The sequence below is a fragment of the Zalophus californianus genome, chromosome 9 (assembly GCF_009762305.2).
Source record: "Zalophus californianus isolate mZalCal1 chromosome 9, mZalCal1.pri.v2, whole genome shotgun sequence".
NCBI lineage: Eukaryota > Metazoa > Chordata > Mammalia > Carnivora > Otariidae > Zalophus > Zalophus californianus.
The window spans coordinates 81567729-81595597 of NC_045603.1; the positions used below are offsets into that span (position 1 = coordinate 81567729).

General features: G+C 37.2%; 1 protein-coding gene across 1 annotated transcript in view; it reads right to left on the bottom strand.

Moving 5' to 3' along the window:
• IRAG2 (inositol 1,4,5-triphosphate receptor associated 2) overlaps positions 1 to 26971 on the bottom strand; it is an 83501-nt gene extending 56530 nt beyond the window's left edge. Inside the window, exons 1-13 of the mRNA XM_027593026.2 lie at positions 26903 to 26971; positions 26734 to 26812; positions 25233 to 25391; positions 21543 to 21660; positions 18804 to 18854; positions 15819 to 15896; positions 13259 to 13315; positions 11902 to 11961; positions 11738 to 11802; positions 10669 to 10768; positions 8890 to 9045; positions 8071 to 8172; positions 6791 to 6954 (exon numbers count right to left, since the gene is read on the bottom strand). Coding sequence (XP_027448827.1) covers positions 6791 to 6954; positions 8071 to 8172; positions 8890 to 9045; positions 10669 to 10768; positions 11738 to 11802; positions 11902 to 11961; positions 13259 to 13315; positions 15819 to 15896; positions 18804 to 18854; positions 21543 to 21660; positions 25233 to 25391; positions 26734 to 26807 — 1184 coding nt within the window. The 5' untranslated portion in view covers positions 26808 to 26812; positions 26903 to 26971. The remainder of the gene's footprint in view (positions 1 to 6790; positions 6955 to 8070; positions 8173 to 8889; positions 9046 to 10668; positions 10769 to 11737; positions 11803 to 11901; positions 11962 to 13258; positions 13316 to 15818; positions 15897 to 18803; positions 18855 to 21542; positions 21661 to 25232; positions 25392 to 26733; positions 26813 to 26902) is intronic.
• Between the last annotated feature and the right edge of the window lie 898 nt (positions 26972 to 27869).

The following is a 27869-nucleotide window of genomic DNA, read 5'->3' on the forward strand; positions in this document are numbered from 1 at the left end:
GCTCTCTATTTCTTCCTTCTATTCTGTCACTTTATGCTTTATATATTTAAGTGCTCTGATATATATATAATTGTGATATCTTCCTAGTGAACTGATCCTTTTATTGCTGTATAGTGTCCTTCCTTTGTCTCTTGTGACAATTTTTGACTTGAAGTCTATTTTCTCTGATATAGGTATAGCCACCCTGGCTCTCTTTTGGTTAGTATTTGACTGGAACATCTTTCTTCATGCCTTCACTTTCAGCCTATGTGTGTCCTTAAATCTGAAGTGAGTCTCTTGTAGACAGCATATAGGTGGATCTTGTTTTTTAATCCATTGAGCCACTCTATGTCTTTTGATTAGAAAGTTTAATCTATTTACATTTAAAGTAATTGATACAGAGGGATTTACTATGGCCATTTTTTTTATTGTTTTCTGTCTTGCTGTTCCTCTTTCCTCCCTTGTCTTCCTTTGTGTTTCCTTTTTCTTAATTTTTTTGACTCATTTTTCTTTTGTGTATCTTCTATAGGTATTTTCTTCATGGTTATCACGGGGCTTACATAAAACACAAGTCTATTTTAAGCTGATAATTTAACTTCAATCACATACAATAACTACACTTTCACTTCTCTCCTCCCACTACATTTTTATTGAGGTCACAATTTACAACTTTGTATATTGTGTACCTTAACACGTTTTTGTCACTTTATATACTTACAATTTACAAATTTTTATCCTAGAATTAAAATTGACCTATCACTGCTATAGTATAACAGTATTCTGTATTCGTCTATATAATATTTACCTTTACTAGCAAATTTTATACTTTAATATGTTTTCATACTGTTGTTTATGATCCTTTTGTTTCAACTTGAACTTCCTTTAGCGATTCTACTAAGGAGGTCTAGTGGTAGTGAACTCTTTCAGCTTTTGCTTATATGGGAAAGTCTATATCACCCTGATTTTTGAGGGACAGTTTGCTGAAAATTGTGCTCTTGGTTGGTATCTTTGAATGTATCATCCCACTTTCTCCTGACTTACAAGGTTTCCGCTGAGAAATCCACTGATAATGTCATGGTGCTTCCCTTGTACATCATAAAACTTCTCTTGCTGTTTTCAAAATTCTCTATTTTTGACTTCTGACAATTTAATTATTATGTGTCTCAATGTGGATTTCTTGGGTTCATTTTATTTGAGATCCATTGGATTTCCTGGATCTAGATGTCCTTCCCCAGCTTTTGGAAGTTTTGGGCCATATTTTTCCTTGCCTTTCTGCCCCTTTCTTTCTCTCTTCTCCTTCTGAGACTCTAATAATACATATAGTGGTCTACTTTATGATATCCCATACAGCCCTTAAGATTTCCTCACTCTCTGTCATTCCTTTTTCTTTTCACTTCTTTGACTACATCATTTCCAGAGACCTGTCTTCAAGTTCATTAATCTTTTCTTCTCCTTGATCTGGTCTGCTGTTAAACCTCTCTAATCAAATTTTTCAGTCCACTTATATTTTTCTGTTCTAAGATTTCTGTTGGGTATTCTTTTAATACTTTTGTCTTTTGTTGATATTCTCACTTTGGTTTTTTTTTTTTAAGATTTTATTGATTTATTTGAGAGAGAGAGTGCATGAGTGGGGAGGGGTAGACAGAAAGGGAGAAAGAATCTGAATCAGACTCCTCACTGAGCACAGAGCACGACACGGGGCTCAATCCCATGACCACGAGATCATGACCTGAGCCCAAATCAAGAATTGGATACTTAACTCAGCCACCAGGTACCCTGATAGTCTCCCTTTGTTTATGCATTGTTCTCCTAACCTCATTAAGCATCTTTAAGACAGTTATTTTGAATCCTCTTTGAGGTAAATAATTTATCTCTGATTCATTAGGGTCAGTTTTTAGAGATTTTGTTCCTTTGGATGGAACATATTTCTCCATTTTTCCTGACGCTTTTTGTTGGTATCAGCACATTCGAAAAAACAACCACTTCTCACAGTCTCCACAGCCTGGACTTATATAGGAGAAAACTTATACCAATCAGTCTGGGCAAGGTTCTGGGGGCTCTCAAATCTTTGTGCTAGTTCAAATCACCATTTTTGTCCTGAGTAGGCCCTAAGTGTCTAGAGTATCATAGCAACATCATTGCTCTAAGATGGGTGTGACAGAAGACAGTCTTTTAGACAACCCACAGAAAAGCTGGAATATTGAATGTGTGATCCTATTCTTTCCTTCCAGGGAAAAGCTAAGATCTGGGGTTTTTCATCTGCTTACTTTGTTCTGAGCCAAGGAGAAGGACTATGATGAGTTACTTGTATGCTGGTTCCACCTGCCGTCATTGTTCTTAGTGTCCTCTTGATGTCTATAGTATGCCCAGTTCCATCTGCACTCTGAGACAGGCAAGACAAAAGCCAGTATCTTGGGAAGTCCTCAGAAAAGTTGGAATGTGGACACATAGTCTGACTCTTTCATCCGCAGGGAAAATCTGGGAGATGAGGGATTCCCTCTGATCACAAGATCCTATGCCAGGGCAGGAATTACACTGACAGGGTATCTAGAACTTTCCTACCAGCACTGATGTGGCTGGTTTCACATCTACCCAGGGTGCAGGAGCCTTTCAACTAGTTTCTGGATTTCTCACAAAAGGAATATGTTTGTATATTGCTGAAGGAAGGCCCAGGGCTTCCTATTCCTTCTTGCTGACATCACCTCTTCTTTTTTTTAAGATATCAGTTTTATCAACTTTTCTCTTTTGTAGGAATAGTCTAAGCTCTCAAGACTGTCCCTTATCTTCCAAGGGAAAGCAAAAGGACTGTAAGGGACCAACAGAAATCCACATTTAATAATATTACAACTTTTAATCATATATATCACATATATATATTATTTGTACCTATAAGATAATAATGCACATTATGAATCATAACAGTCTTAATAACTTTTTAAAAATTATATAGTACCATTATTAAAAAGAAGAAGAAGATAGCAGGAGGGGAAGAATGAAGGGGAGTAAGTCGGAGGGGGAGACGAACCATGAGAGACGATGGACTCTGAAAAACAAACTGAGGGTTCTAGAGGGGAGGGGGGTGAGGGGATGGGTTAGCCTGGTGATGGGTATTAAAGAGGGCACATTCTGCGTGGAGCACTGGGTATTATGCACAAACAATGAATCATGGAACACTACATCAAAAACTAATGATGTAATGTATGGTGATTAACATAACAATAAAATTTAAAAAAAATTATATAGTACCATTATTAAAGATATTCAACAGATTTTAAACCTTTGAAGAGTTTTCTTCCATAGAGACTTGCACTATCATGTTAAGAAATATAGTATTAGCTTTGAGTGTGTTTTTGAATTCAGTAACTATCCTTGTTAACATGTCCTCATGCTAAATCTTGATTTCTACATCTGCCTAGTCTGATTCTCCCTGAAACTTTGCCATCTAAATAGAACCCCATTTACCTAGTTTGGAGACCCAAAACCTGTAAGTCAAGGATGACTCTTTCTTGCATTTCCACATCCAATTCACTAGCATGTCAGATCTGACCCATCCTCAAAATACAGTTTGAATCCAACCATTTCATACCAACTGGCTCACATTGAGTCATGTCCTACCCCGTCACCTAGATTATTGAAATAGTTTTGGGGCACCTGGTTGGCTCAGTTGGTTAGGCATTTGCCTTTGGCTCAGATTGTGATCCCCTGGTCCTGGGATTGAGCCCTGCATCGAACAGGGCTCCCTGCTCAGTGGGGAGCCCGCTTCTCCCTCTGCCTACTGCTCCTCCCCTGCTTGTGCTCTTCTCTCTCTCTGACAAATAAATAAAATCTTAAAAAAAAATAGTTTCTAACTCAGTGGCTTTTTTTGACCATGACACAGCAAATATTTTATATTTCAACCAAGTACACACATACACATAGCTGAATATTTTTATGAAATATTACTATATGAAATACACTGATATTTTATATTTATTTTTTAAAATGACTTATAATCTGATAAATTGGTTTCAAGATCTCTCATTGGTGATCTGTTATTGAAGAAACTCTTCTCACTGGTGTCACTGTTTTCACTTTCTCCCTCTATAGACAATGCTCTACCAGCAGCTAGAATAATCTTTCAAAATATGTCATATTACTTCCCTGTTTATAACCCTCTGATTGCTTCTCATCTACTTAGAATAAAATGCCAATCCCTAAGCATGAACTGCAACACTGTGAACCTAACTCCTGCCTATATCTCTAACTTCATCTCCTACCATTGCCTAGCACTCACTCCATCCCAGCCATGCCACCCTCTTGCTGCTGCTCAAATATACCAAGCTGATTAAAACCTCACGGCCTTTGCACTAGCTAATTCCTCTGGCTAGAACCCTTCCCAGATCATCTTTTAGCTTACTCTCTCACTTCAGCAATTCCTTAAATTTATCAATCACAGACAGGCCTTTCCTGGCCATTCTTCCTAAAATTAGGTCTTCCTGCCCCATCATTCTTGGTCTTCTTATCCTCCTTTAATTTTTATATCACTTACCACTCCCTGTCATTATCTTATATAGTTATATGTTTATTTGTTTACTGTCTGTGTCTAACTAATAGATATTAGTTTCATGGATGCAGAGATTTTGGTCTTATTTAATTTTTTAGCACCTAGAAAAAAAAAACTGGCAAAAGCTAGCACTTGGGTGTTGCATAAACGATATTTTTTTCTCACTGAGACCTTCAAGAGCAGTTTTTTCTTTCACTGCCTCTCCTTGACTCACTCAGTTCTTTCCATTCCCTAGCACTGGAGCCTATTTATCTTGCAACAGAATGAAAGCCTTCTCTTTCTCAGTAAACAGGCCCTAAAAGTTTACCTTTAATAAATATTTCCTACTTCATCTAAACATAGAATTCTTATTCTCATCCCCCCAAAAAATATATATATTTTAAGTAGGCTCCACACCCAGCATGGAGTCCAACACAGGGCTTGAACTTATGACCCTGAGGTCAAGACCTGAAGTGTGATCAAGAGTTGGACACTTAACCAACTGAGCCACCCAGGCACCCCACTCCATTTATATTCTTATTCATAGTTAAAACTGATAGCCAAATCATTTTGTCTGTAGCCACTAAATGGTTTTGTCTGTTTTAAATTATATCCAGAAGGCAGGGGCTTAACCATCCTTACAGTGATTAGTATCTTGCCCAATGCCAGGTTCCCAGAATATTTTTAATGAATATTTTATTCAGTTTTAACAAGCAGATGGTGGGGGATTATGAGTTGAAAGAACATAGGTTTTGAAGTTGCACACATCTAGGTCTGCTCCCAGCTATCACTTAATCCCTCTTGGGTAACCTTGGGTAAGTCACTGAACCTCTCTGGAGATAAAAGTATGTCAAATTTTTAGCACTACCTCCAACACAGTAAGCTCTCAACAAATTGCACCTACTGTTACTTAATTGGACTGCTTGTGTGTCTTGTAGAATAATACAGAAGATTCACTTACTCAGAAATGACTCTAATGCAGGCTTCTCTCCAAATAGTTCTTTGTTGCTAACTAGAAGAATTTCAGTGCTCCCTTTTGTGGAGATGGTATCCATGTAAGGAAGCTGCATATCCACTTAACCCACACCTTTACCACTATGGGGAAGTCTGGGTTCCCTGCTTCTTAGAGAAAGCAGATCATTTTCTTGAAATTTCCTTTTGGTATTAACCTCTCTTTGGTATCTAGTTTTCTTAGGGGAATAAAATAGTTTCTTCTGGCTACTTTCTTTAAGCAACTTTTGTCTCTACATTTTTTTAATGTTTTTTTTTAATTTAATTTTTTACTTGAGAGAGAGGGTGAGCGAGAATAAGAGAACACAAGGAGGAGGAAGGGCAGAGGGAGAAGCAGACTCCCAGCTGAGCAGGGAGCCCAATGTGGGACTTGATCCTCGAACTCGATCCTGAGACTCCGGGATCATGACCTGAGCTGAAGGCAGATGCTTAATTGACTGAGCCACCCAGATGCCCTGATTTTTTTGGTTTTTGTTTGTTTGTTTGTTTGTTTTTGTTTTTTACTTTACTCAAATTCACTATACACCCATGTTCATTCACTCACTGAAAAAGCATTTCTTAAGGGAATGCTTAGTATGGTACTAGCAGCTATATAAATAGTGGTCAATAAAAGATAAAATAGCTGTCCTTGTTTAGTATGTGGTTTACAGCGTATACAGATTTCAAGAATTTCCCCACAGTCACAAGAATTAAGGTAGAGGAACAGTAAGATAGTATTATTTTACATTTAGAGTCCTCTATTCCCCGACTTCTTTTCCTTGAAATTTAATTGACTAGTCCTAGTGCCCAATGCAATACATTGTGTACTGAGGCAGGAAATGAAGCCCAATGGGATAGGAGTCAATAGACTCAGCAAATTCTTCCATTAATAAATCACTTCATACTTTCCGTTAATAACTCTTGGGTTTTGATCAATTCACTTTATATCCTTATGCCTCAGTTCTCTATAAAATTATAAGATTTTACTAAATGTTCTCTAAAGTCCTTTCTGGTTAAAAGAATTCTATATTCTGTAATTCCAACTGCCTTCTTTAGGGAAAATAACTCATTATACAGGGTTTCCACAAAGTTTAAAGTTCACTATTTGCAATTTTGAACATATAAGTCAATTTCACACTATTTCAGAATTCAAAATTATCAGACAAAATGCCTTCTTTGAAAAAGTATCATCTGAAATCAATGTATACAACTTGAAAAAAGTAAACTGGATGCTATGGTACAATCACAAATGTGTCATGTATATAAAGCATGGGTTTCTTAAATATAAATGACCATCACCTGGAGAGAAATTCTTTTCTGAAATAAAAATATTCCAGCCTGAATCTCTTCAAAATCTCTATTAGTTTGACAAATTCTTTATCAAGAGATTCTTTTTGGTTTCCCAAGCCGTTTGGCATTAATATGCAAAGACTTAGTTTCTCTTCCATTATATATTTGAATTCCTACAAGAAAAGTCACAAAACAAACTCTACTATTCCAGTGTTAAATATAAATAAATGGTAGGCAATACAAAATGTTATGGTCATCCTATCTCAGTAGTATTCATCGTTATTAAACCCGAAAATTCTAATTGAACAGATACCAATTCTCCATTGCCCAAAGATTGATTATTCTTTGAAATGATTATCTCAATTTAACAAGTGCATATTGTATGCCTGTTATGTGCCTAAAATTGCGTTTTTTTTTTAATATAAGTGGTCCCTGACCATTTATTTCATCAAACATCACAACTGCTTTAGAATAGGATGAGACAAGGAAATGCAATAAAAATCAATATTTGTTGATAAACATATGCAAAAGCAGTTTTTAAAAAAGTGCTTGTCAAAGGAGTTGAAATTAATATTCCAGAGTCTTCAGAGTTTGCTTCTTGCTTTAGCTTAACTTAGGAAGCTAATGGATATTAGAAAGTTGTTTGGCAGTCAAGAACTAGAGATAAGTAATTGATAAATTAAAGAAATTTCATCTTATATGCTTCCTTTATAACAAAACTGGAAATAGCTACCTAAGTTGTCATGTTCTGCCAATTTGTGGGATAATAAAATTGTCAGAATTTCAGGAATAACATTCCTTTGCACAATAATCATTCTATCAAATTTAGAGAATTTTAATAGGTCAAGGAAAAATCCAAGATTAGACTAGCAATTGTCACAGGATTCAAATAAAATACTTTTTTATTAAATCATTTTATTTATTGTCTCTTTAACACATCACATGCCCTCACTCTCACTTTCCTCCTGACATGCACATACACTTACCCTCACAGTCACACACTTATCCTCACCGTCACACACAGTTGCTCTCACCCTCAAGTTCACGCACACTTATTCTCACCCTCACAGTCCCACACACTTACCTTCACCCTCACCTTCACATTCTTACTCTCACCGACATGCACACACTCACACACATCCCCAGACATACACTCCATACACATCAACAGACCGAGATAGCAGAAGACTATAATAAAGTCTTAGAAATGGTACTGCACGTAATAAGTATTACCTGGGTTAAGAAAGCAGAAGAAAAACCAGGAAAATCACAAAATATAAAACACTTACAGTAAGCTTGTTCTCCCACTTTTCTTTCACAGTAATTTCTGGATCAGTTACCCACTGTAGCGAGCTATCCATGATGGTTTCATCTTCAGAAACTTCTTCATGCTGAAAAAGTTCCACATGTTCAACTAGGAATTCAGGTGAAAGGCATAGGCTATTATATAAGAAGTAATTTAGACCAAAGGTCTACTATATAGATAATTAAGACACCATACAGAATTCCTTCTCATTTAACGCCACCCCATGACTTTCCTTTATCCCAGGGTGTCGCCATGCCTAATGCCAACTCTTGTCAGGTGCTCCATATATGCTGAATATATACAGATAGAATTGTTTTTCAAAACAAAATGTACCCATTTTTATGCCCCTCTAAAATAGGAAACAATCATTTTCATGGATTTTTTTACTCATTAAACTAAATACTACCTATCATATGCTAGGCACTGTGAAAGGGACTGGAAATACCAACATGAATATGTTCTCTGCTTTCTCTAATCATCTTGTTTCCAGTCAAAAATCAAAATAGAGTAAGAGGTACTAGCTACTAGCCAGAAGGAAACTGTTTAATAGATACCATGTCTTTAGTCCTCTGATACTACAGATTAACCTATAGGAAAAATAAGGCCAAACAATTCATATCTAATGATCATGAGGTTGAACTGACTGAGCCAGAACTAGAAAATCAACCTCAAGAAGGTTTTAGAAAAATCTTTTTTCATAGTAGGAATAATTTGGGTCTCGACAAAACACAGATATGCCTGGACTCAGCAAAGAGGATGTAGATCAGTTATCTGCAGACGTTCCTAGCCAGTGAATCACCACAGTACATATGTTATACAATTCCAGCTTTTGAAGCATAGCTGTGAATTTCACTCCCTTTTGTTCAAATGTTCTCAGTAATAGCAGCATTTCTTGGTCCATCATTATATCCAGAGATGACAAGTTGATTAAACCGCACTGCCACCCAGTTTCATCGTTCTGAAACAATTATTAAAATGTCCACAACTCTGTCATTCTAATAAAGAACAGTATTTTTATTTTATGAAAATGATGCTCATGGGTCAATATAACTGTCCAATGGTTTACATTTTCTCTCTAGGATGGCTTCAACTTAACATTTATTCATTCTTAAGGAAAAGCATTTATCCAATAGATAACATGTACATGTGGGTAATATAAACTGCTACGGTTCTCTTTTTATGAAAATAGGGGAAGGTAAAGAAATTCATAGGAAAAAAAAACTGTTGGGAGGGTGGTCAACAGATCCCATTGATAACAGACTAGTTTCTTTTGTCTCTCCCTCCCAATAATGTTTACCAAAGGATATTCTTACAGTTCTCTCAAAGCATCCATCTCTGACATATTTTAGATAAATGGCAACACCACATTTAACTTCCTTTTTGTTGTCTATTAGAAAACATTTATAGAGCTCTTATTTCTAGACTCCAATTAGAAGGCAAAGTTCCTAATCCGTTAATGGGATAAACCCCAGAGCCAGAACTTTGCCAGAGGCTTAACCCCTGCTGAGAAGTGTAGACCTTTACAGGCTGGTATCTTGACATCATGATGCTCTCAGAGGACTGCTGTGGCAGATTTGTCACCATTTCATTCAGTCTGGCAGTTTGGCTTGGTTTCAAAAACTCAGTCAGATGATGAGTATTTGAAACAGTATGTCAGGAAAGCAGAGCCCTCAGCAGAATGGCCAAGGCTGCCCGAGACAGCTTTAGATGAATGCAGCATATGTTGCCCCTGCATCCTTGGCAGGAGAAATTCAAACAGCATTAGCCCCAAAGACATTCTTCCTCTCCTTTCAAGGTCACATCACAGCTGTCAAGAGGAGAACGTTCTGACATTTCTATTGTCCACAGACAGGGAGAGCCCCTCAAAATGGTGAAAAGAAAGCAGTTTGCTAATAAAGCTTTTCCTAAGATAACAAGCACAAACTGGAAAGCACAAAGGAGAGAAAACAGAGTATTGGGGGGAATCCCCAACATTTCATCCGCACGAAGGCTTTTGATTATTTCCTCCCATGCTGTAAAAAACTGATTCTACCTAACAAAGATTTAAGTAATAATTCATTTGCCTTTTAAAATTAACCAAAACACGAACATTCTAATTCTGTTCAGAATGTAATAATCAGTGCCGTTGCACTGGGTTGCTACAATTACATTTTAGAGCAGAGAAGTTTCATGTTGTTTCTAAGCATCTTTATTTTTGGCAGATACATTTGCTTTGGGGGTTTAGGAAAATACTGAAAATGGTTCATGGAGCTCTATTGTTACCTTTAGGACCCCAGGCTGGGGATCAGCACAGGTACTTTCTCCTAAAAAATATGAAGAATATAAAGATTTCTAAAGTCTGGATTCACTGAACACATGCTTCTTCAACCCTAGTCTTGAGCCTCACTATGGTTTTCAGCATAATTTGAAAAAGGTCCATTTTTTTTTTCCAGGCTAAGAGACCTTAGACTTGGATTTTAAAAACAATCAACAGATTCCTCAAAATGTCACAGTCACTCTTCAGCAAGCTTGGGCCTTCATCTAATAGAAAACTATTGCATATGGTCTTATTGTTTCAAGCTTTCTGTTTGGGATTACTTACCTCTGCAGACTGAGCAAGAATGAGTTCACAATGTAAAGATTTTTCTTCTTCAGAGATGATTCTATTACACTCTCCACTAATATTCAACTGGATCCCATTTCTTGAAAAAACAAAAGCAATAGTCTAGTCTGGTTAGATGTGACTATGCTATAAGTCACCAAAATGCAGTTTACCTCTAAACACAGTAAGCCCTCATGTGTGCCAAGGATTGTATAAGGTACTCAGTGAGAGAGAGAGAAATAACAGATAGTCTTTATCCTCCAGGAGCTGCACAGATTAGTGACGGACTCTATGTGGTTGTAAACAGGTAGGTCATGCTTTTTTTTTTTTTAAAGAACTGGAGCCAATAATTAAAAATTAGTAAATTCCACTGAAAATCTAGAATTCTGGCTTTTCTTTAAAAAATCAAAAGATGCAGCTGCACTGGGCCCATATATTCTTTCTTTTTTTAAGATTTATTTATTTGAGAGAGAGTGTGAGCGAGTGAGCATGCACGAGCAGGGGGAGGGGCAGAGGGAGAGGGGAAGAATCTCAAGTAGACTCCCTGCTGAGCTAGAACCCAGACCCCAAGATCATGACCTGATCAGAAATCAAGAGTCAGACACCCAACCAGCTGAACCACCCAGGTGCCCTGAGCCCATACACTCTTGATTAGTTGGCTTCATCTGGCTAATTCATTTTTCTCAGTTGTCACTCTCATAAGTATGTGGACTTACCCTAGTGGCCTTACTCACTTTTGGTATCTGCTCCTGTAGACTCCTGGACTAGCATATTTTGCATATTCAAAAACAAACTATTATAAGATGATATGTGTTAAGGAAGAAGTAAGAACAGCATGCTATGCATGCACTCAAAAGGACTGCTTAATTTCAAGGTAAGAGAAAAGCAAGGGAAAGTCATAGAAAACTTGAGAAGGAGCTCTATTGGAGAAAAGCAGAGAAAATATCACCTATACAAGTACAGAAGAAAAGAATGTGGCACGTTCAAAGAATTATGTATAGCTCAAGCAGGCCAATAATAAAGGATGGAGGCACATGAGAGAAGGCTGGTGAGAAGTTGCTCTACTTACATGATAAGTTCCTGCTGCATGTGCTGTAACTCATGAGTCAGTTTGTTTTTATCCCCTCGTAAATTCTGGAATCACATACAACATTAGGCTGTATGTGTTACTTTAATGGGTGATTTACATTTAAACAACCCCACCTTGCAAACTGTGAGATTATTGTGGTATACCTCTATAATGTTTCCATATTCTATGATGGTTGACTTAAGTTCTTCTATACTTAAATCTTTCTGAAAAGTAGAAGAGAGAATAACAAATAAATGTAGGAGTCTACCAAAGGATATTTAGTAGAATGTCAATCAGAGCCACAGAACTGTCAATGCCCAAAGATGATAAGACCTTCTACCAATATTATTATTTGAAAACTGAGCCAGTCTGTGTTTATGATTAAAAACACACAAAAAGTATGGGACAGCAAGGCAGCTATACCTAACTTGTGCCATTAGGTTTTTATTTCCCTTGGTTCAATGGAATCAAACTCTGAAAGGTAATCTTCAAGTTCAAGTCAAAATTATATTTATTATCATGGCATATTTAAGGAAAAAAATAGTCTACCTGCAAATGACTGATGAATTATTAAGGCATCCATTTTTATCCAGTTCAAATGATATCTGTTAAAATCACGGTTTTGTACTGTAAGACCAGAGGGTATAGTCAATGTCTGACTTATCATTTTATCTCATGACTAGCTTCTCATAACCTGACAAATGGGAAGTGCTCAATCAATACCTTATGAATGTTGGGCATAAATGCAAAGTGGTGGGAAGACCAGAGTTATGGAGGAGGTGAGCAGCCACCACTACCATAATGTCACCATATGGAGACAACACCCACGATGAAGAAAGAAAGTCAATACAACATTCAGTAACCTCATCAATCAATGTCCACAATTCATATGACTCCTTGGAAACTTTATGACATTCAGAGAAAGGAAAAGAGAAAACACTGCTTTGTATTTACTTCCCTGTCTTGGAAAGTGGAAGTTTATTAACTTGGACTGTGTCCTTCCTATGTCTCTTAAAGCCACCATAACCAGCATCTCTGTAGCCAGAATCTTTTGTTATCACATAGGCAATGATCACAGGATATAAAGATAAAGAGAATGGTATCTACCTACCTATCTACCTATCAATCAAATCAATCACACTAGGTAGAAAATAATTTGGGAATACATTCTTCCTTTTCCCTAAAATAAATGACCACACACTCATTTGTGTTGTTATGATTTAAAACTACATCACCATACCTAGGCAGTAACTGGTAAATTGGCACACTAGTATTTATTACATAAATGGATGAATACTACCAAAATTTAGAGAGGATATGTTAAAACTTATTCCAGGTAGAGAGTCAGTATTCTTCACTCAGAAGAACATTTTTGTGAAGTATTATAAAGGAAAGTCTTGTGACGGAATAGCAGGATCAGGTACTTTAATAGGGGTGAATTTATTCAAATGATCATATCCATTATGATTTAGGGAGAGTTAGCAAATCCCATGGGACTTCATGGGAAGGAATAGTACCAACCTTCTGCAAACTTGCATCTTTACTAAGCAAAGCGTTCTCACATGCATGTAACTGCATCTGAAAAGAGACAAATTTAGGGAAGGCCATTGCTTTGGTAAAAGATAATGCCACCAAAATCATTCCAATAGGGAGACATGTTTCTCAAACCCCTTTAACGAGCATGTGTTTCTTACTTTATAAACAACTTTCACATCAGCCTCACAACAACCAGAGAGGCCAGGGTTGTTGCCCTCACTTTACTAGTGAGGAAATCAAAGCTCAGCACTATTAAGAGACTTTGCCCAATGTCCTAAACAGTAAGGGTCAGAACTGAGGATAGAATATGAATCTTCAGCTCTCGCCAAGTGCCCTTTCCACTATTTTACCCTTTATAAAGTAAGAGGACCAATTGAGTCTTAATTTTTTGGGTGAAAATGAAAGTCTAGATAGGACATGAACACAGAGTCCATGTGAACATATAAAAGACTCTTCCTCTTGGATAACAAGTACTGTAGAAACCCACAGATTATCTAGCAATATAACCTAGACTTGCCAAAATCTGATTAGCTGGACTGCAAGAAAAAAAAAAAACTCTTCCTCTTTTAAAAACATAGTTTAAAATGTTCAAGATGTCTTTTAGCAAAACAAATATTAGAATGTATCAGTTTATTCAAACCAAAAGCAAGCTTGTTGGCAAAAGTTTCTAAATATGATTAATAAATATATATATATTAATTGAATTGAAAACCTAGAAAAATAATCAGCATAGTCAGAAGTAGAAATCACCATATAATCATATATATTTGATACCCCTTTATAGTTCTAAAGGTATTTTCACATAATCATCTCATTTGAGTTTCCACCAAGCTTTGGGATTAGGTAGGAAATATCACAACCATTTAGCAGATGAGATCACTGAGACTTAAAGAGGATAACTGCTTGTTTGAGGTCATAAAACTTTTAAGTAGAGAAGACAGGATTTGAACTCATGTCTTCTGACTCTTTCTACTACTAGTTTATGACAGTTGTGTTTTCCAAAAACAGTCATTCCTAGAATAAAATTAATTTGAATATCTAAACTATGAGCTAGATAGATATATATATGTCATAATATATGTATATGTATACACACACATATACAGAATTTAGGTATCTGCTAGGAAACTTGAAAACTCCACATACAAACATGAAACTTAAGTACATCATTTCGCACATACACTACAACAAAAAATATTGCTCAAAGAAACTATTAGAGATGACAATAAGTATGACACAAATTCCTAAATTTATTAATATTCTTCAGTTTCCTAATAAGAATATACGGAATATACAATAAATATAGACTTTTAGATGCAATATAGTTAAAAAATCATTTTTGTAGCCCTATCATCCCTTAATTCAATCAAGGATAGATTTTTCCCAGCTCTCATTTTCTGCATTAAGAAAGTCTAACAGTTGAAATCTTTGCTGATTAAGGGATTTACAAAACCAGATACTCTTAAGTTAGAAATTGCCACTATAATAAAAAATATAATTAGTAACAAGTGTTGGCAAGGATGTGCAGGGATCTGAGCCTTCATGAATAGCTGGTGGAAATGTAAAATGGTACCAGGAAAAAGTCTGGAAGTTCCTAAAAAGGTCAAACATAGGGGCACCTCGTGGCTCAGTCAGTTAAGCATCCGACTCTTGATTTTTGGCTCTGGTCATCGTCTCAGGGTTGTGGGATTGAGCCCTGTATCAGGCTCTGCATTGAGCGTGGAGCCTGCTTAGGATTCTCTCTCCATCTTCCTCTGCCCCCCACCCCACTCACACGTGCACACTCTCTCTCTCAAAAAAAAAAAAAAGTCAAAAATAGACATATGACCCAGTAGTTGCACTCCTAAATATATACTTAAGAGAATATATAGATTGACACAAAACCATATATGCAAATGTTCATAGCAGCAGTATTCATAATAGTCAAAAAGTAGAAACAGCCCTAATGCTCATCAACAGATGAATGGATAAACAAAATGTGGTATATCAATACAATGGAGTATTATTCAATAATAAAAAGAAATAAGGTATTGATATATGCTATAACATGAATGAACCTTGAAAAACATTATGCTCAGTGAAAGAAACCAATCGCAAAGGACCACATAGTGTATATAATTCCATTTATATGAAATGTCCAGAACAAGTAAATCTTTATTATAGAGACAAAAAGTCTCTATAGCGGTTGTCTAGAGTTGGTGGGGAATGGGAAGTGACTGCTAAAGGGATTTCTTTTGGGATGATAAAAATATTTTAAAATTGGATTTGATGATAGTTGTACAATTCTGTGAATATACACTAAGACCACTGACTTACATACTTTATGTGGATGAATTTAATGGCATGTGTGTTATATATCAGTAAAGCCATTACATTAAAAAGAGAGAGGAACTGTTTTATACACCGTAATTCAGACTTTTTGAGGAACACAAATTTCAAAATTTATAATCAAAGGATACTTTGTCAATGAAGTCATATACACCTTCACAAAATAATATTGGTTTGACAAAAGAAAATATTTTACCAGTATTTGGGAAGTGCTTACTTGGTGTTCTGTCTCAGTTTTAGACAACTCCTCAATCTTCTTTTCCAATTTATATATATCCATAATGTTCTTAGTATTCTGATGTAAAAGAAGATAATATTCTTAAATTTAGACAAAAAAATAAAAGAACAAAGTTTTTTTTAGGAAGTGGTATTTTCATCATTAATATCACAATCCATTTTAAATTAAGGGACAAAACTTTAGACTTTATCCAAAAGTAACATGGTCCTTTTAACATGACCATCCAGGACTCTTGGGAGTCCCTTTATCTTCCCTGGCCCCTTGGCCATGCACTCCCCAGTCACATCTTCATCTTCAGACTTGTCATTGCCAGCAAGTGTGACCCCTCCTTTATTTTAATTGCAAACATCTCACTCTTCAACCACCACTTCCTCTTTGCAGATTACTTCTTTGAGAGCCAACAAACCTTCAGTCCCCACTGAAGCCTGTATTAATCCCACCACCTTCTCTTTATCCTTCCCCCTTCCTGTGAACTCAGTCCCCTCTTTACTCAGCTTAAATTCTCCCATGGTCAATCATCATAATACCTCTCTTCCACTTGCCCGCTATTCCCTTCCTTCTCCCCTATCTACTTCTTAGTAGCTGCTTAATTTCAGCTTGCCACCCACTCCATGAACAGCACCCTTCCAGATAAACATTGTTAAAGAAAAATACAAACGAAGCAACAGGTCACACATTCAATTCATAATTTTTAACTTCAATATTGACGGTGATCATATCATACAATCCTAATCCATTCATGTGGCCCCTGGCTTAAATTAGGGAACTGCAAATTACACCAACTTCCCCACCCCACCCCACCCCCACAGGTCAACTCCAGCTGACCACCTACCTGGGTTGGAAATAAAGTTTTATCAGAACACAACGGTGCCTATTTTTTTTTTTTTTCATATTGTCTATGGCCGCTTTCATATGACAATGGCAGAAGTGAGTGGTTACAACAAAGGCCTTTTAGCCAGGCAAGCCTAAAAGTATTTACTATCAGATCCTTTACAAGAAAGTTTACCAACTCCTGGCCCATTTCATCCCTTCTCTCTCCTGGAATGTCAAATACTTCCTCCACCTTCCTCACTATCAGCTGATCACTTTGCTTTTATGTCACTGAGACATTAGAAACAATCAGAAGAGAACTTCTATATCACCAGAACATATAATAAATACGTCTGGATATGTTATAAAGCATTTGCTGATCTAACACTTCTCTCCAGCAGTCAGCCTCCATAAATTTATGCCTGTATGTTACAAGGGCTCGTAATTGGTCTCCCAGTTCTTCTCTTGTCCCACTACAGTTAATTTTAAACCCAGCAGCCAGAGTTATCTTGTTAAAATAGAAATTAGATCATATTTCTCCTCTGCTCACAACTGTTCAACAGCCCCCATCTCAGTCAGTGGAAACAGCCAGAGTCCACACAATGCCTATATGAGATGCTGTGGGTCTGGCTCCCTGAAGCTCTCTGTACTTCTTGGGCTTGTTACCTCTGCTCCAGCCACACTGGCCTTGCTGTCCCCCGAAAAGAGCTGGCAGGCTAAGCCTGAGGACTTACAGCTACAGTTTCCTCTGCCTAGAATGCTCCTTCACTGATAAACCTCCTTTCGTTTTGATCAAATGATTAACTTCATAGGGCTACTTTTCCTAACCATTCTAGTTTAAATTGCACTGTCTCGTAATTCTAGTTTTCTGCTTTTCTTTCCTCCATAGCACTAATCACCACCTAACATGCTAGGTCCTTGTGGGCTTTTCTACATAAGCTTGTATGATCAACACCTAGAATAGTGCCTCCTAGTTCACAAAGGTTTCCCAATAAGTATGTGTTGAATGAATGAATGAATGAATGAACGTAACTACCCAAGCTATTGTGCTGTTACTCTTCACAGTGCATCAGATTTTTACCCCCCAAAGGAATCTCATCTAGTAGTGACATTTATATGCTTTTACTAATGCAAATCAATAATTGCAATGCTCTCATGAGGAAGGGTTCCACATCTTCCTCCTTCTACCTCAGTTCTAAATTCAGTTCTGTACAATTCTTTGATGCTAGTCAATCATCTTAAATATGAGGAGAAAAATATCTTATACTGAGAGCTTAACTGTAAAGCACTAGTTTCATGAAAACCTGGCCTTGTCGCTATACCATGTCTAAATCTAATGTAGGGTTTCTTGACAATCTTTTAATTGTTCCTTTCCAACCCACTATATAATTTCTTTAATGTCCGGTTGGCCCATATTTGAGATAACTCTTCATCACAGACTGTTTATCACAGCTTAATAAATACCCCTGATAAACTTATAAAAAGCCCAAATTAAAAAGCTATAAACTTAACATTCAAAAGGTACTTATAGAGAATTTTCCTCCAAAATATTAACTTACAAGTAGCTCTGTTATCTGTTGCTTCAATGCTTTAACTCTGTTGCTTAAAAACTTAAGGCATAGGACTATTTTTTTAGATATTTTACTAATATTTCCTAACACATATGAAGTACATTATGATTAACCAAATAGCTTCACATGCAATATCTTAATCTCCAAAGTTACTGTAGGGAATAGGTATTATTAACTCCAAAAAGATAAATGGTTTTTCCAAAGTCAGACTTTCAGACCCAGTGACTAGGTCTTTGATTCAAGACTTTTTCCAGCTAGTTCAGTGGAATAATGGAAAATTAATAATGTCTACCTTTTCCTTCTTGATTTGTATACTTTTTACATGGGTTAATTTCATTTTATCCTAAGTCTGAATTTCTTAAACCCCATTTCTTCCATGGATAATTACAAAGGTAATAATGTACTTCTGTTCAGACATGAAGGTCCTATCCACTCTTCCTCACTTGCATTTGACAAAGCAAACTGGTCTTCGTTCACAGGAGTCTGAATATTCACATGATTTCTGTTTAATCCAGGGTCAGAATTCATGCCTGTATGATTTCCATATGTTTTTCTCTACCTGTGTTTAATAATTTCAGCATACCTCTTCTTGGAGAATCCGAATCTTAAGAATCAGAGCCCGGTTTTCTGTCTCCTGATTCATTAAGAGAAAGGAATTAAAAAGTATTTAGAAGTTTTTGAAAATACCACTTATTTACCTCTAAGACTACTGACATTCTTTCTCTTTATCAACTTTAAACATGGTATTGACATATCACAAAGGAGCTTAGTCTGAAAATATTCTCAGTATGAAGCTAAGCCTTTGGCTTCTAGTTTCTTGGGATTTATAAGATATCGTCACTCTTCTCTTTGACTCAACCTGACAGGGAAGGAAAGAGGAAAAACAAAAAAGGAATAGCCCGGCTTCTTTCCCTGCAACATTCCCACTGTCCACTTATGACAGGTAGTATGAATTCATCTATTTAAATGGCACCTTGAAATCACAAAAAGTTCTAACTTTCTACTTGAAGCGGTGGATATTCTCAGATTCAATATTGCCAGAACATATGAATATCAAAAACTGTTTTATAATGAAGAGCCCAAAACTCAGAACCACGAGAAGAAAAAATATTCTAGGACAAGATAAATGCCAAAATGTTAACAGCAAATCTTGTGGATAGAATAAGTTAAGGATTTTGTGGGATTTTATTTTTTCTTTGTTAATAGGCATTTCCTTTTTCTTTTTTTTTTTTTTGAGAGAGGGAGAGAGCATGTGTGTGCACACACACATGCTTGCAGGGGGAGGGGGAGGGGGGCAGAGGAGCAGAGGGAGAGGGAGAGAGAGAGTCCTAAGCATATGCTTCATGCTCAGTGCAGAGCCCAACCCAGGGCTCAGTCCCACAACCCTGAGATCATGATCTGAGTTGAAATCAAGAGTCGGAGACTTAACTGGCTGAGTCACCCTGGGACCCCTGCATTTCCTCATTTTATAGAGTGAACAGGTATTACCTTTATAACATAGAAATAAAAGGGGAACCAGCTCAGGTTAAGATGTCATTGGTATGAGAATGAAAGAACACACACACCATGTAATTGGAATCTGAAGACCTGAGTTCAGTCGTAGCTCTGCGTTTATCAGATAATTGACTTTGAATAATCAAAACATTTCTGGACTTCACCTATAACTATTAATTTTTTTAATTGAAGAATATCAACTTCTGTTTTTACCTCACAGAATTTCTATGACCAATGAGGTAAAGTAGTAAAAATTCTTTTGAAATTGTAAAACACTATAAAATGCAAAAGGTTAGGATTGTGTATCTAGGATTCTGACCTTTTAACAATCGCAGCTAACAATATTGAGCCCAAATCATCAATTGTCCAAAAAGGACATTGATGATTTTACACGTATTAACTTATTTAACCCTTCCAGCCCTAGGGTAGGTAGTACAGTTATCTTCATTTTATACGTGAGGATGCTAAAGGCAAAAGAGTTTACATGGTTTGCCTAAAGTTACACAGTCGCTGGAGTCAGGCCTTGGATGTCAGCAGTCTGACTCACAAGAATGGCTACTTGCTCGTTTCTCAGCATTTCCTCCACATACAAGTTCCTCTGTGGTCCCAAACTGAGTCTTTCCTGTACTGCATTCAGAGACTTGCAGAGTCACCTGACACTCAGTGAGTCTAGTCCCCACATTTGTGCCACTGAGGCAAGAGCTAAGCTAATCTGTGTTGGTTGTGGGAGTGACATAGGCCTGGAGCCCAAGTCTCCTGATGGCTTATAGATCTAAAAAGGAATTAGTCTGAATGACTTTCATCTGACCCCACCATTGTCAGCATAATAGATTTTATATTATATATATATAATATATAATATATATATTATCTATAAATAGATAATAATTTAACATTCTCAATTTAGAAACTTGGTTTTCAATTTAGTTTAACTTAGTTTTTAGTTAAAACTTAGCTTTAATTTAAAGCTTAGTCTAAATAATGTTTTGTTCTAAAATTTTCAAGCCTGTGTTTATTTAGTGTAAGGACTGATTTATGGGGCTTCTTAGTAATCTGTAAGTACTAAGATAATGGATTTTTTTAAACCTGAGAAAAAGGTGAAAATTTGATAGGGAATTTATTTTTTTAGAGAATTCAAGTGGTTTTTAGTATCAGGTATTTATGAATTCACCTATCAACTTCAGGAAGCATTCCAGAGATCTTCTAGATCTTCAGAAACCTTTGTGAATATGACTGAGTTTTGTAAAGAATTTTAATCTTGGCTGAAAAGAAAAAGTCTATCCTATTTTCCTTTACTTTTCTAAGGTATTACCAATTCATTCATCAGCCTACTGGCTTCTGATTTTTTTTAAGATTTTATTTATTTATTTGTCAGAGAGAGAGATAGTGAGAGAGAGAGAGAGAGCACAAGCAGGGGGAGTGGGAGAGGGAGAGGGAGAAACAGGCTCCCTGCTGAGCAAGGAGCCCGACGTGGAACTTGATCCCAGGATCCCGGGATCAGGACCTGGGCTGAAGGCAGATGCTTAACCAACTGAGCCACCCAGGCGTACCTGACTTCTGATTTTTTAAAAAGGTTTTTATTTATTTATTTGTCAGAGAGATAGAGAGAACACAAGCAGGGGGAGCAGCAGGCAGAGGGGAAGCAGGCTCCCCACCGAGCAGGGACTTGATCTCAGGACCCTGGTATCATGACCTGAGCCAAAGGCAGACGCTTAACTGACTGAGCCACCCAGGCGTCCCCCTGACTTCTGATTTTTGCCCAAATAAACCCTCTTGGATTTCAGTTATGTAAACTATATGCCAATTTCAAATTACTTGGCTGACTTACTAACTGTTTGTTCTGGGCTAAAATCATGGTCTTCTGCTCTTCAGAAGCATTCATACTAATTTTCAGTTCCTCCAGTTCTTCTTTTAACAGATTTGTTCTCATAATAGCTTGGTGGGCACTGTGGGGATGGGAGGGGGAGGCAATGAGCAAAACCTCAAATATAACCGTCAAAGATACAAAGTAAAGCCAAGGACTATTTTTGTACCCAAGCTGAAAACCACTAAAGGCTTAAGCCAGATGCCAACAATAGTAAAAATACACCCATGATCTTTCACAGTCCTTAGAAAAGGAAGAGATTTGGGGGGAGTGTGGTGGGGGGAAGAGAGATAGAAGGAAACAAACATTCTTGAGGATAAAAATTTGGAGTCTCCCTTTGAAATTCATCATTGGCTGAATCGCATGGTTCTTTCCTTCCACTAAGATATAATATTTAGTTAATGCAATTCTACAAGTATTTATTTATTTATTTATTTTAAAGATTTTGTTTATTTATTTGAGAGAGAGAGAATGAGAGAGAGCATGAGAAGGAAGAGGGTCAGAGGGAGAAGCAGACTCCCTGCTGAGCAGGGAGCCCGATGCGGAACTCAATCCCAGGACTCCAGGATCATGACCTGAGCCGAAGGCAGTCGCTTAACCAAATGAGCCACCCAGGCGCCCCTCTACAAGTATTTATTGACTAATACCATGTTCTAGGAGCTGTATCCTGCAAAGAGGCCTATGATGGTGAACAAGAGACACAGTCCTTGCCCTTGTAGAGGTTACATACTAGTGAAGGAGAGGAACAACTAAACAAATCATTACAAATAGTGTCTATGTACTTTACATTAGAAGTTTATTATAGCATTGTTTACAATACCAACAACCTAAATGTCCAACAACAAAAAAAACTTATTAAATGAATTATGGTAATTCATATCATTGAATTGCTTATTTGTATTCCCACTGGATTATAAACTGTTTTCTGAGCAGGGTCTCAAAGAAGGTACCATTTTTTTCCTTGCTAAGGAAATTACACTGATCATTCAATAAATGTTCATGGAGCTCCAGCTCTGTACCAGGCATTATGTTAGGCCCTGAAGAAGACAAAAGTGAGTCCAAGCATGAGAACTCTACCTCCCTGGAGCTTACAGACCAGAAGGATAAACAGAGAAGGGTAAACAGACAATCATAATTATAATACAGTGTGATAAGAACCAAGATTAGAGTGAACCCAAGTTCTGTAGACACTGGGTAAAAGGCAGACAGCTCAGATAATGGGAGGGTAGGGGTGGGGGAAGAGAGAGAGCAAACAGCAGCCCATTGAGTGGCTGCAAGCAGTTAGATATTGTTGGAACCTAGAGTGGAAAACGGGAGTAGAGATCAGCAACAGAAACCCTGTCAGAAAGGACTCTGCAAATTGAATTTCATCCTGAAGGTGATAGGGATCAATGGATGTGTTTAAAGCAGAGACATGATGTGGTCAGACTAGCATTCCTGCCCATGTGGCACTAGTTTTGGAAAGGCAGGGAGATGAATCAGGAGGCTGTTGTAGTGATCCGGATGAAAGATGATGTTTAGTTGAACTAAGTAGTAGATTCCTCTAAGACATAGATTTTTTTTTTTTAAGATTTTATTTATTTGAGAGAGAGCACAAGCAGGGGGAGTGGCAGGCAAAGGGAGAGGGAGAAGCAGATTCTCTGCTGAGCAGGGAGCCCAATGTGGGGCTCGAACCCAGGACCCTAAGATCATGATCTAAGCTGAAGGCAGACGCTAAACAGCCTGAGCCACCCAGGCACCTCTCAAGGCATAGACTTTTTTTTTCTTTTTATTAAGGCATAGATTTTTAAGAGAAACTGAATTATTATATTTCAAATAAATAATAAATAAAACTATTGTGGAATGGAGAAAACTCAAGGTAAGCAGTTCTTTTTATTTATTTTATAGATTGGTTTGGAGGCTGGACTGGCTGGTCAAAATTTATGAGGGGAAGAATCCATGGTCAGAATGCTTTACTGTCTTTTCAAGTTAACTTAGAACTTTTCTGTTCAAAATTTTAGCACCTACAACATCTGTAACTACAGACTTTGTGAGAACTTTGCTGCTTTTTTCCCCTGAAGTTTAGGCATCTCCTCACAACCCATTTTACCAGTACTTGATACTATGTGATATGTCCCCTAGGTCCTTTATCCCTTTTTATCTTAAGCTAAAGTCACAACTTTTCTTATCATCCATCATCCTTATCATGTACCCCTGAAAGCACATTTTAAAACCTGGCTTATCAATGAATCTCTCATAATATAGTTGGCCCTTGAACAACATGGGTGTGAAGTGCACCAACCCTCCTAAAATATCTATGTGTAATTTCTGACTCGCCCCCAAACTTAACTACTAATAGCCTACTGTTGACTGGAAGCCTTATCAATAACATCAACAGCTGATTAACACATATTTTCTATGTTATATGTATTATATACTGTATTCTTGCAATAAAGTAAGCTGGAGAAAATAAAATATTAAGAAAATCATAAGGAAGAAAGCTCAGTCGGTTAAGCAGCTGCCTTCGGCTCAGGTCGTGATCCCAGGGTCCTGGGATTGAGCCCCGCATCGGGCTCCCTGCTCGGCGGGGAGCCTGCTTCTCCCTCTCCCTCTGCCTGCCTCTCTGCCTACTTGTTCTCGCTCTGTACCTCTCTGCCAAATAAATAAATAAAATCTTAAAAAAAGAAAAAATACACTTATAGTATTGTACTGTATTTATTGAAGAAAATTCATGTGTAAGTGGACCCGTGCAGATCAGATCTGTTATTCAAGGGTCAACTGTACTTAGCATGGGAATTTGCATAGAGTAAGAGTTCAGCTGAACAACAGAATGCTTTGGAGAGATCCACACTTGGTCAATAGGTATATTGGTCTTAAATAGGCAACACTGCTTTGAATGACAATAAAGAATATCATTGTTAGAAAAGCAATTAGCAAACTAGCAAAATATCATTACTAGACAATGACATAAAGAATATCATTGCTAGAAAAGAACTGCCAAACATTGCTAGCAAAAATCTAAAATAGTACAGCTGCTTTGGAAACAATTTGGCCATTCTTCAAGATTCTAACTATAAGTCACTACACAGCAATTTCACTTCTAGGTATATAACAAGGAGAACTAAGACCCTATGTTCACACAGAAATTTGTATACCAACGTTCATACCAGGAGTATTTGTAATAGCCAAAAAGTGAAAATACCCCCAAATATCTATACTCTGAAGAATGGATAAACAAAACTGTATGTCCATACAATGGAATATTATTCAGCCACAAAAAGGAACAAAGTAGTTCCATATATGCTACATGGAACCTTGACAACATTATGCTAAGTAAAAGAAACCAGACACAAAGGTCACATGTTGTATGATTCCATTTATGTGAAATGGCCAGAACAGGTAAATCCATAGAGACAGAAAGTAGATTAGTGGTTGTGAGGGGCTGAGGGGAAGGGAAATAGGGAGTGACACTTAACAGCGATGGGTTTCCTTTCAGGAGTGATGAATTGCATCATGGTAATTGGCTGCACAACCTTGCAAATACAGTAAAAAACACTGAATTGTACACCTTAAAAGGGTAAAATTTTATGCCATGTGAATTATAACCCAATTTAAAAAACAGATTTTTTAAGAAGGGAAAGCTCCCAGCACACTGTCCCCTTCTCTATGGGTCACCTTTTTATCTGATGGCGTAACTCAGTACAATCCTCTGATAACTGGCAGTTAGCTTCTTCCAAGGTTTCTAATGCCGATTTAAACTTATTGTTTTCCTCCTCCAGTTTCTGCTTGTGAAAATGCAGGTCTGCTACATAGGTAATCAAATCAGAAATTTCTCTGTGGGTGAAAGAATGAATGAGAATCATCTTCAACATCTCCAATCCCTCCTGATCAAAATAAAGCATATATCACTGTGCAACTTTCAATTTTTTATTTTATTTTTTATTTTTATTTATTTGAGAGAGAGAGAATGAGGGATAGAGAGCACGAGAGGGAAGAGGGTCAGAGGGAGAAGCAGACTCCCTGCTGAGCAGGGAGCCCGATGTGGGACTCGATCCCGGGACTCCAGGATCATGACCTGAGCCGAAGGCAGTCGCTTAACCAACTGAGCCACCCAGGCGCCCTCACTGTGCAACTTTCTACTTTATCCCTTTCAATCCTAGTAAGTGTAGTCCATTTATATAATAAATATTTATTCAAGCATTGTTACAGTAGCAGAGATTTTTCCAAAACTGCCAAATATTCAGCATCGGCCAGCTGTGAAGTCAGCTGCCACAGCTTTGTTAATTCTTTTCCACTTCGCTTCTAACACTTGCCTCGGCCTCCTATGAAGAGTTTCCATTTCTGCCCGGGTTATGAGGGCTCTGAAATAAACTGACACATTGTTACTCTTTCAGCCAAGCGATCTTGGCAGGTTTTAATAGGCCTTTAACTAGGAAACAATTCCTAGAGACTTATGTTTGCAGCCTGTAGCTCACAGTTTAGGATTCATCTTTCCTAATATTTTCTACAGCGTGTTAATGTGTTTGTCACCCTCGATCCTGACATTAGAGCTCAGGCCCTTTGAGAGTCTAGACGGCATGTTTCATGGAGTCCTAGGCCTTCTCCTCTCTGCCATTTTATCTCAGTGCTTAGCACAGCTTGAGCACATGGTTCCTACCACACGTTTCTGCAGGGGCAAACCTAAAGTGGCAAAGAGAACATAAGGGAGAGAGAGAACTGCCTCTTCTTGATGTTTAAAACTTACACACCTTTAGCAGAAAACATTCTTTCTCATTCATATCTAAAAGTATCTATTAAAGAGGTGCTTTAAAAACAATCACCCAAAGAGCTGAAGGTCAATGTCATAATTTTACCTCAAATGGAACTTGTTTTCCATGGAAAGCACATGAAGTTAATGTAGGAGAAGGGTTTTATTAGTGAGGAAATGTTAGTTTATATAATGTGAGTCTTATATAAATCGTGCTCCTAGTGAAATTAGTTCTAATACAATTGGGATAGAATAGTCAAGAGTTAAATAAAAGATTGGTTAGCCACACACACACACAAACACACACACACACACACACACACACAAAGCTAAGAGGCTTTATCATAAGTAAAACAAGTAGACCTATGAAATAAATGAGAAAAAGAAATAAGAGGTACTTGAGAAAGCATTACAAGTAAGAATGCTTACAAGACTCCTTTAGACATATCTCCACCCAAAGCCTCGAAGCTCCATGACGTAGATTCTGTTTTATCTGTGGTCATCTTAACTGAAACACATACAAGAGTGTTTTATGAAAAATCCATTTCTCCAGACCACAAGAAAGTGGCAGAACAAACAGGAAGAAACACATGCATACTTGCTCTACTTGATTTTATGCTGTCCTGTTCAAAAACAGAATCCTCGGTGCCACCTGATCCACCACTCATTCTTTCCCTGCAACCAAACAAAACCCATGAGCTAGGATTCTTTGCCAGCCCAAAGCTCAGCTACTTTTTCAGATGTGCTCTGTAACTTCTCTATTCAGGTATTTCTTTCTGAATTTTAAAACTATTCATTCAGCAACTATTTGGAGTTCGACATTGTGCTTAGATAGGGTAACAGAAAAGAAACTTAAGGCATTACCTCTATCTTCCATTAACTTTTAATCTAACCTGAAAAAGAATATGTGCATGCAGAAGTAGGCAGGTAATGATGTGCAGCGCTTATGATTGGGAACGGGAGGTCTCAAGGGATTAGGAAGTCAACACATAGTTTGGCGTAATAAGTTTGCAGAGATAACAAGACTGTAGGATTTGAAAAATTGGGAAGGAAAAGGCATGAACAACGAATACTTTCATGGTGCTATCATTTTTCCTTTCTCATGGAAAACCAAGTTGAACCTAAATGAATTGTACTTTGAGCTTTTACTCCTGAAATTTGGGGAAAGCTCTATATAGTCCACTATCTAGAACACAAATTCTAGCTCTAACCCTCAAACATATTAAAGTTTCAACCATTTCCTTTTTAAGAGTCTCTATACTATGCTTTTAAGTTTTATTTAATCTTTCTAAGTGCCAAATACTTAGACTATCTCTTTGGAACAGCTACAGAATTCTCTAGATCTGTACTAACATCTCATTGTGTTTCAATGTGCGACGTCTGTCAGAATAATTCACGCACCACTTCACTATTGATAGCTATATACCTATCACCATTTGAGTTTCTGTTCTTCTATTTTGTGCTTTTACCTCCCACATTTTTCTTTACTTTTTTTATAAAAATTGTTTTTTTCTTTTGCTCTCACACCATCTTATAATAGATTTTTAATACTTTCATTATACAAA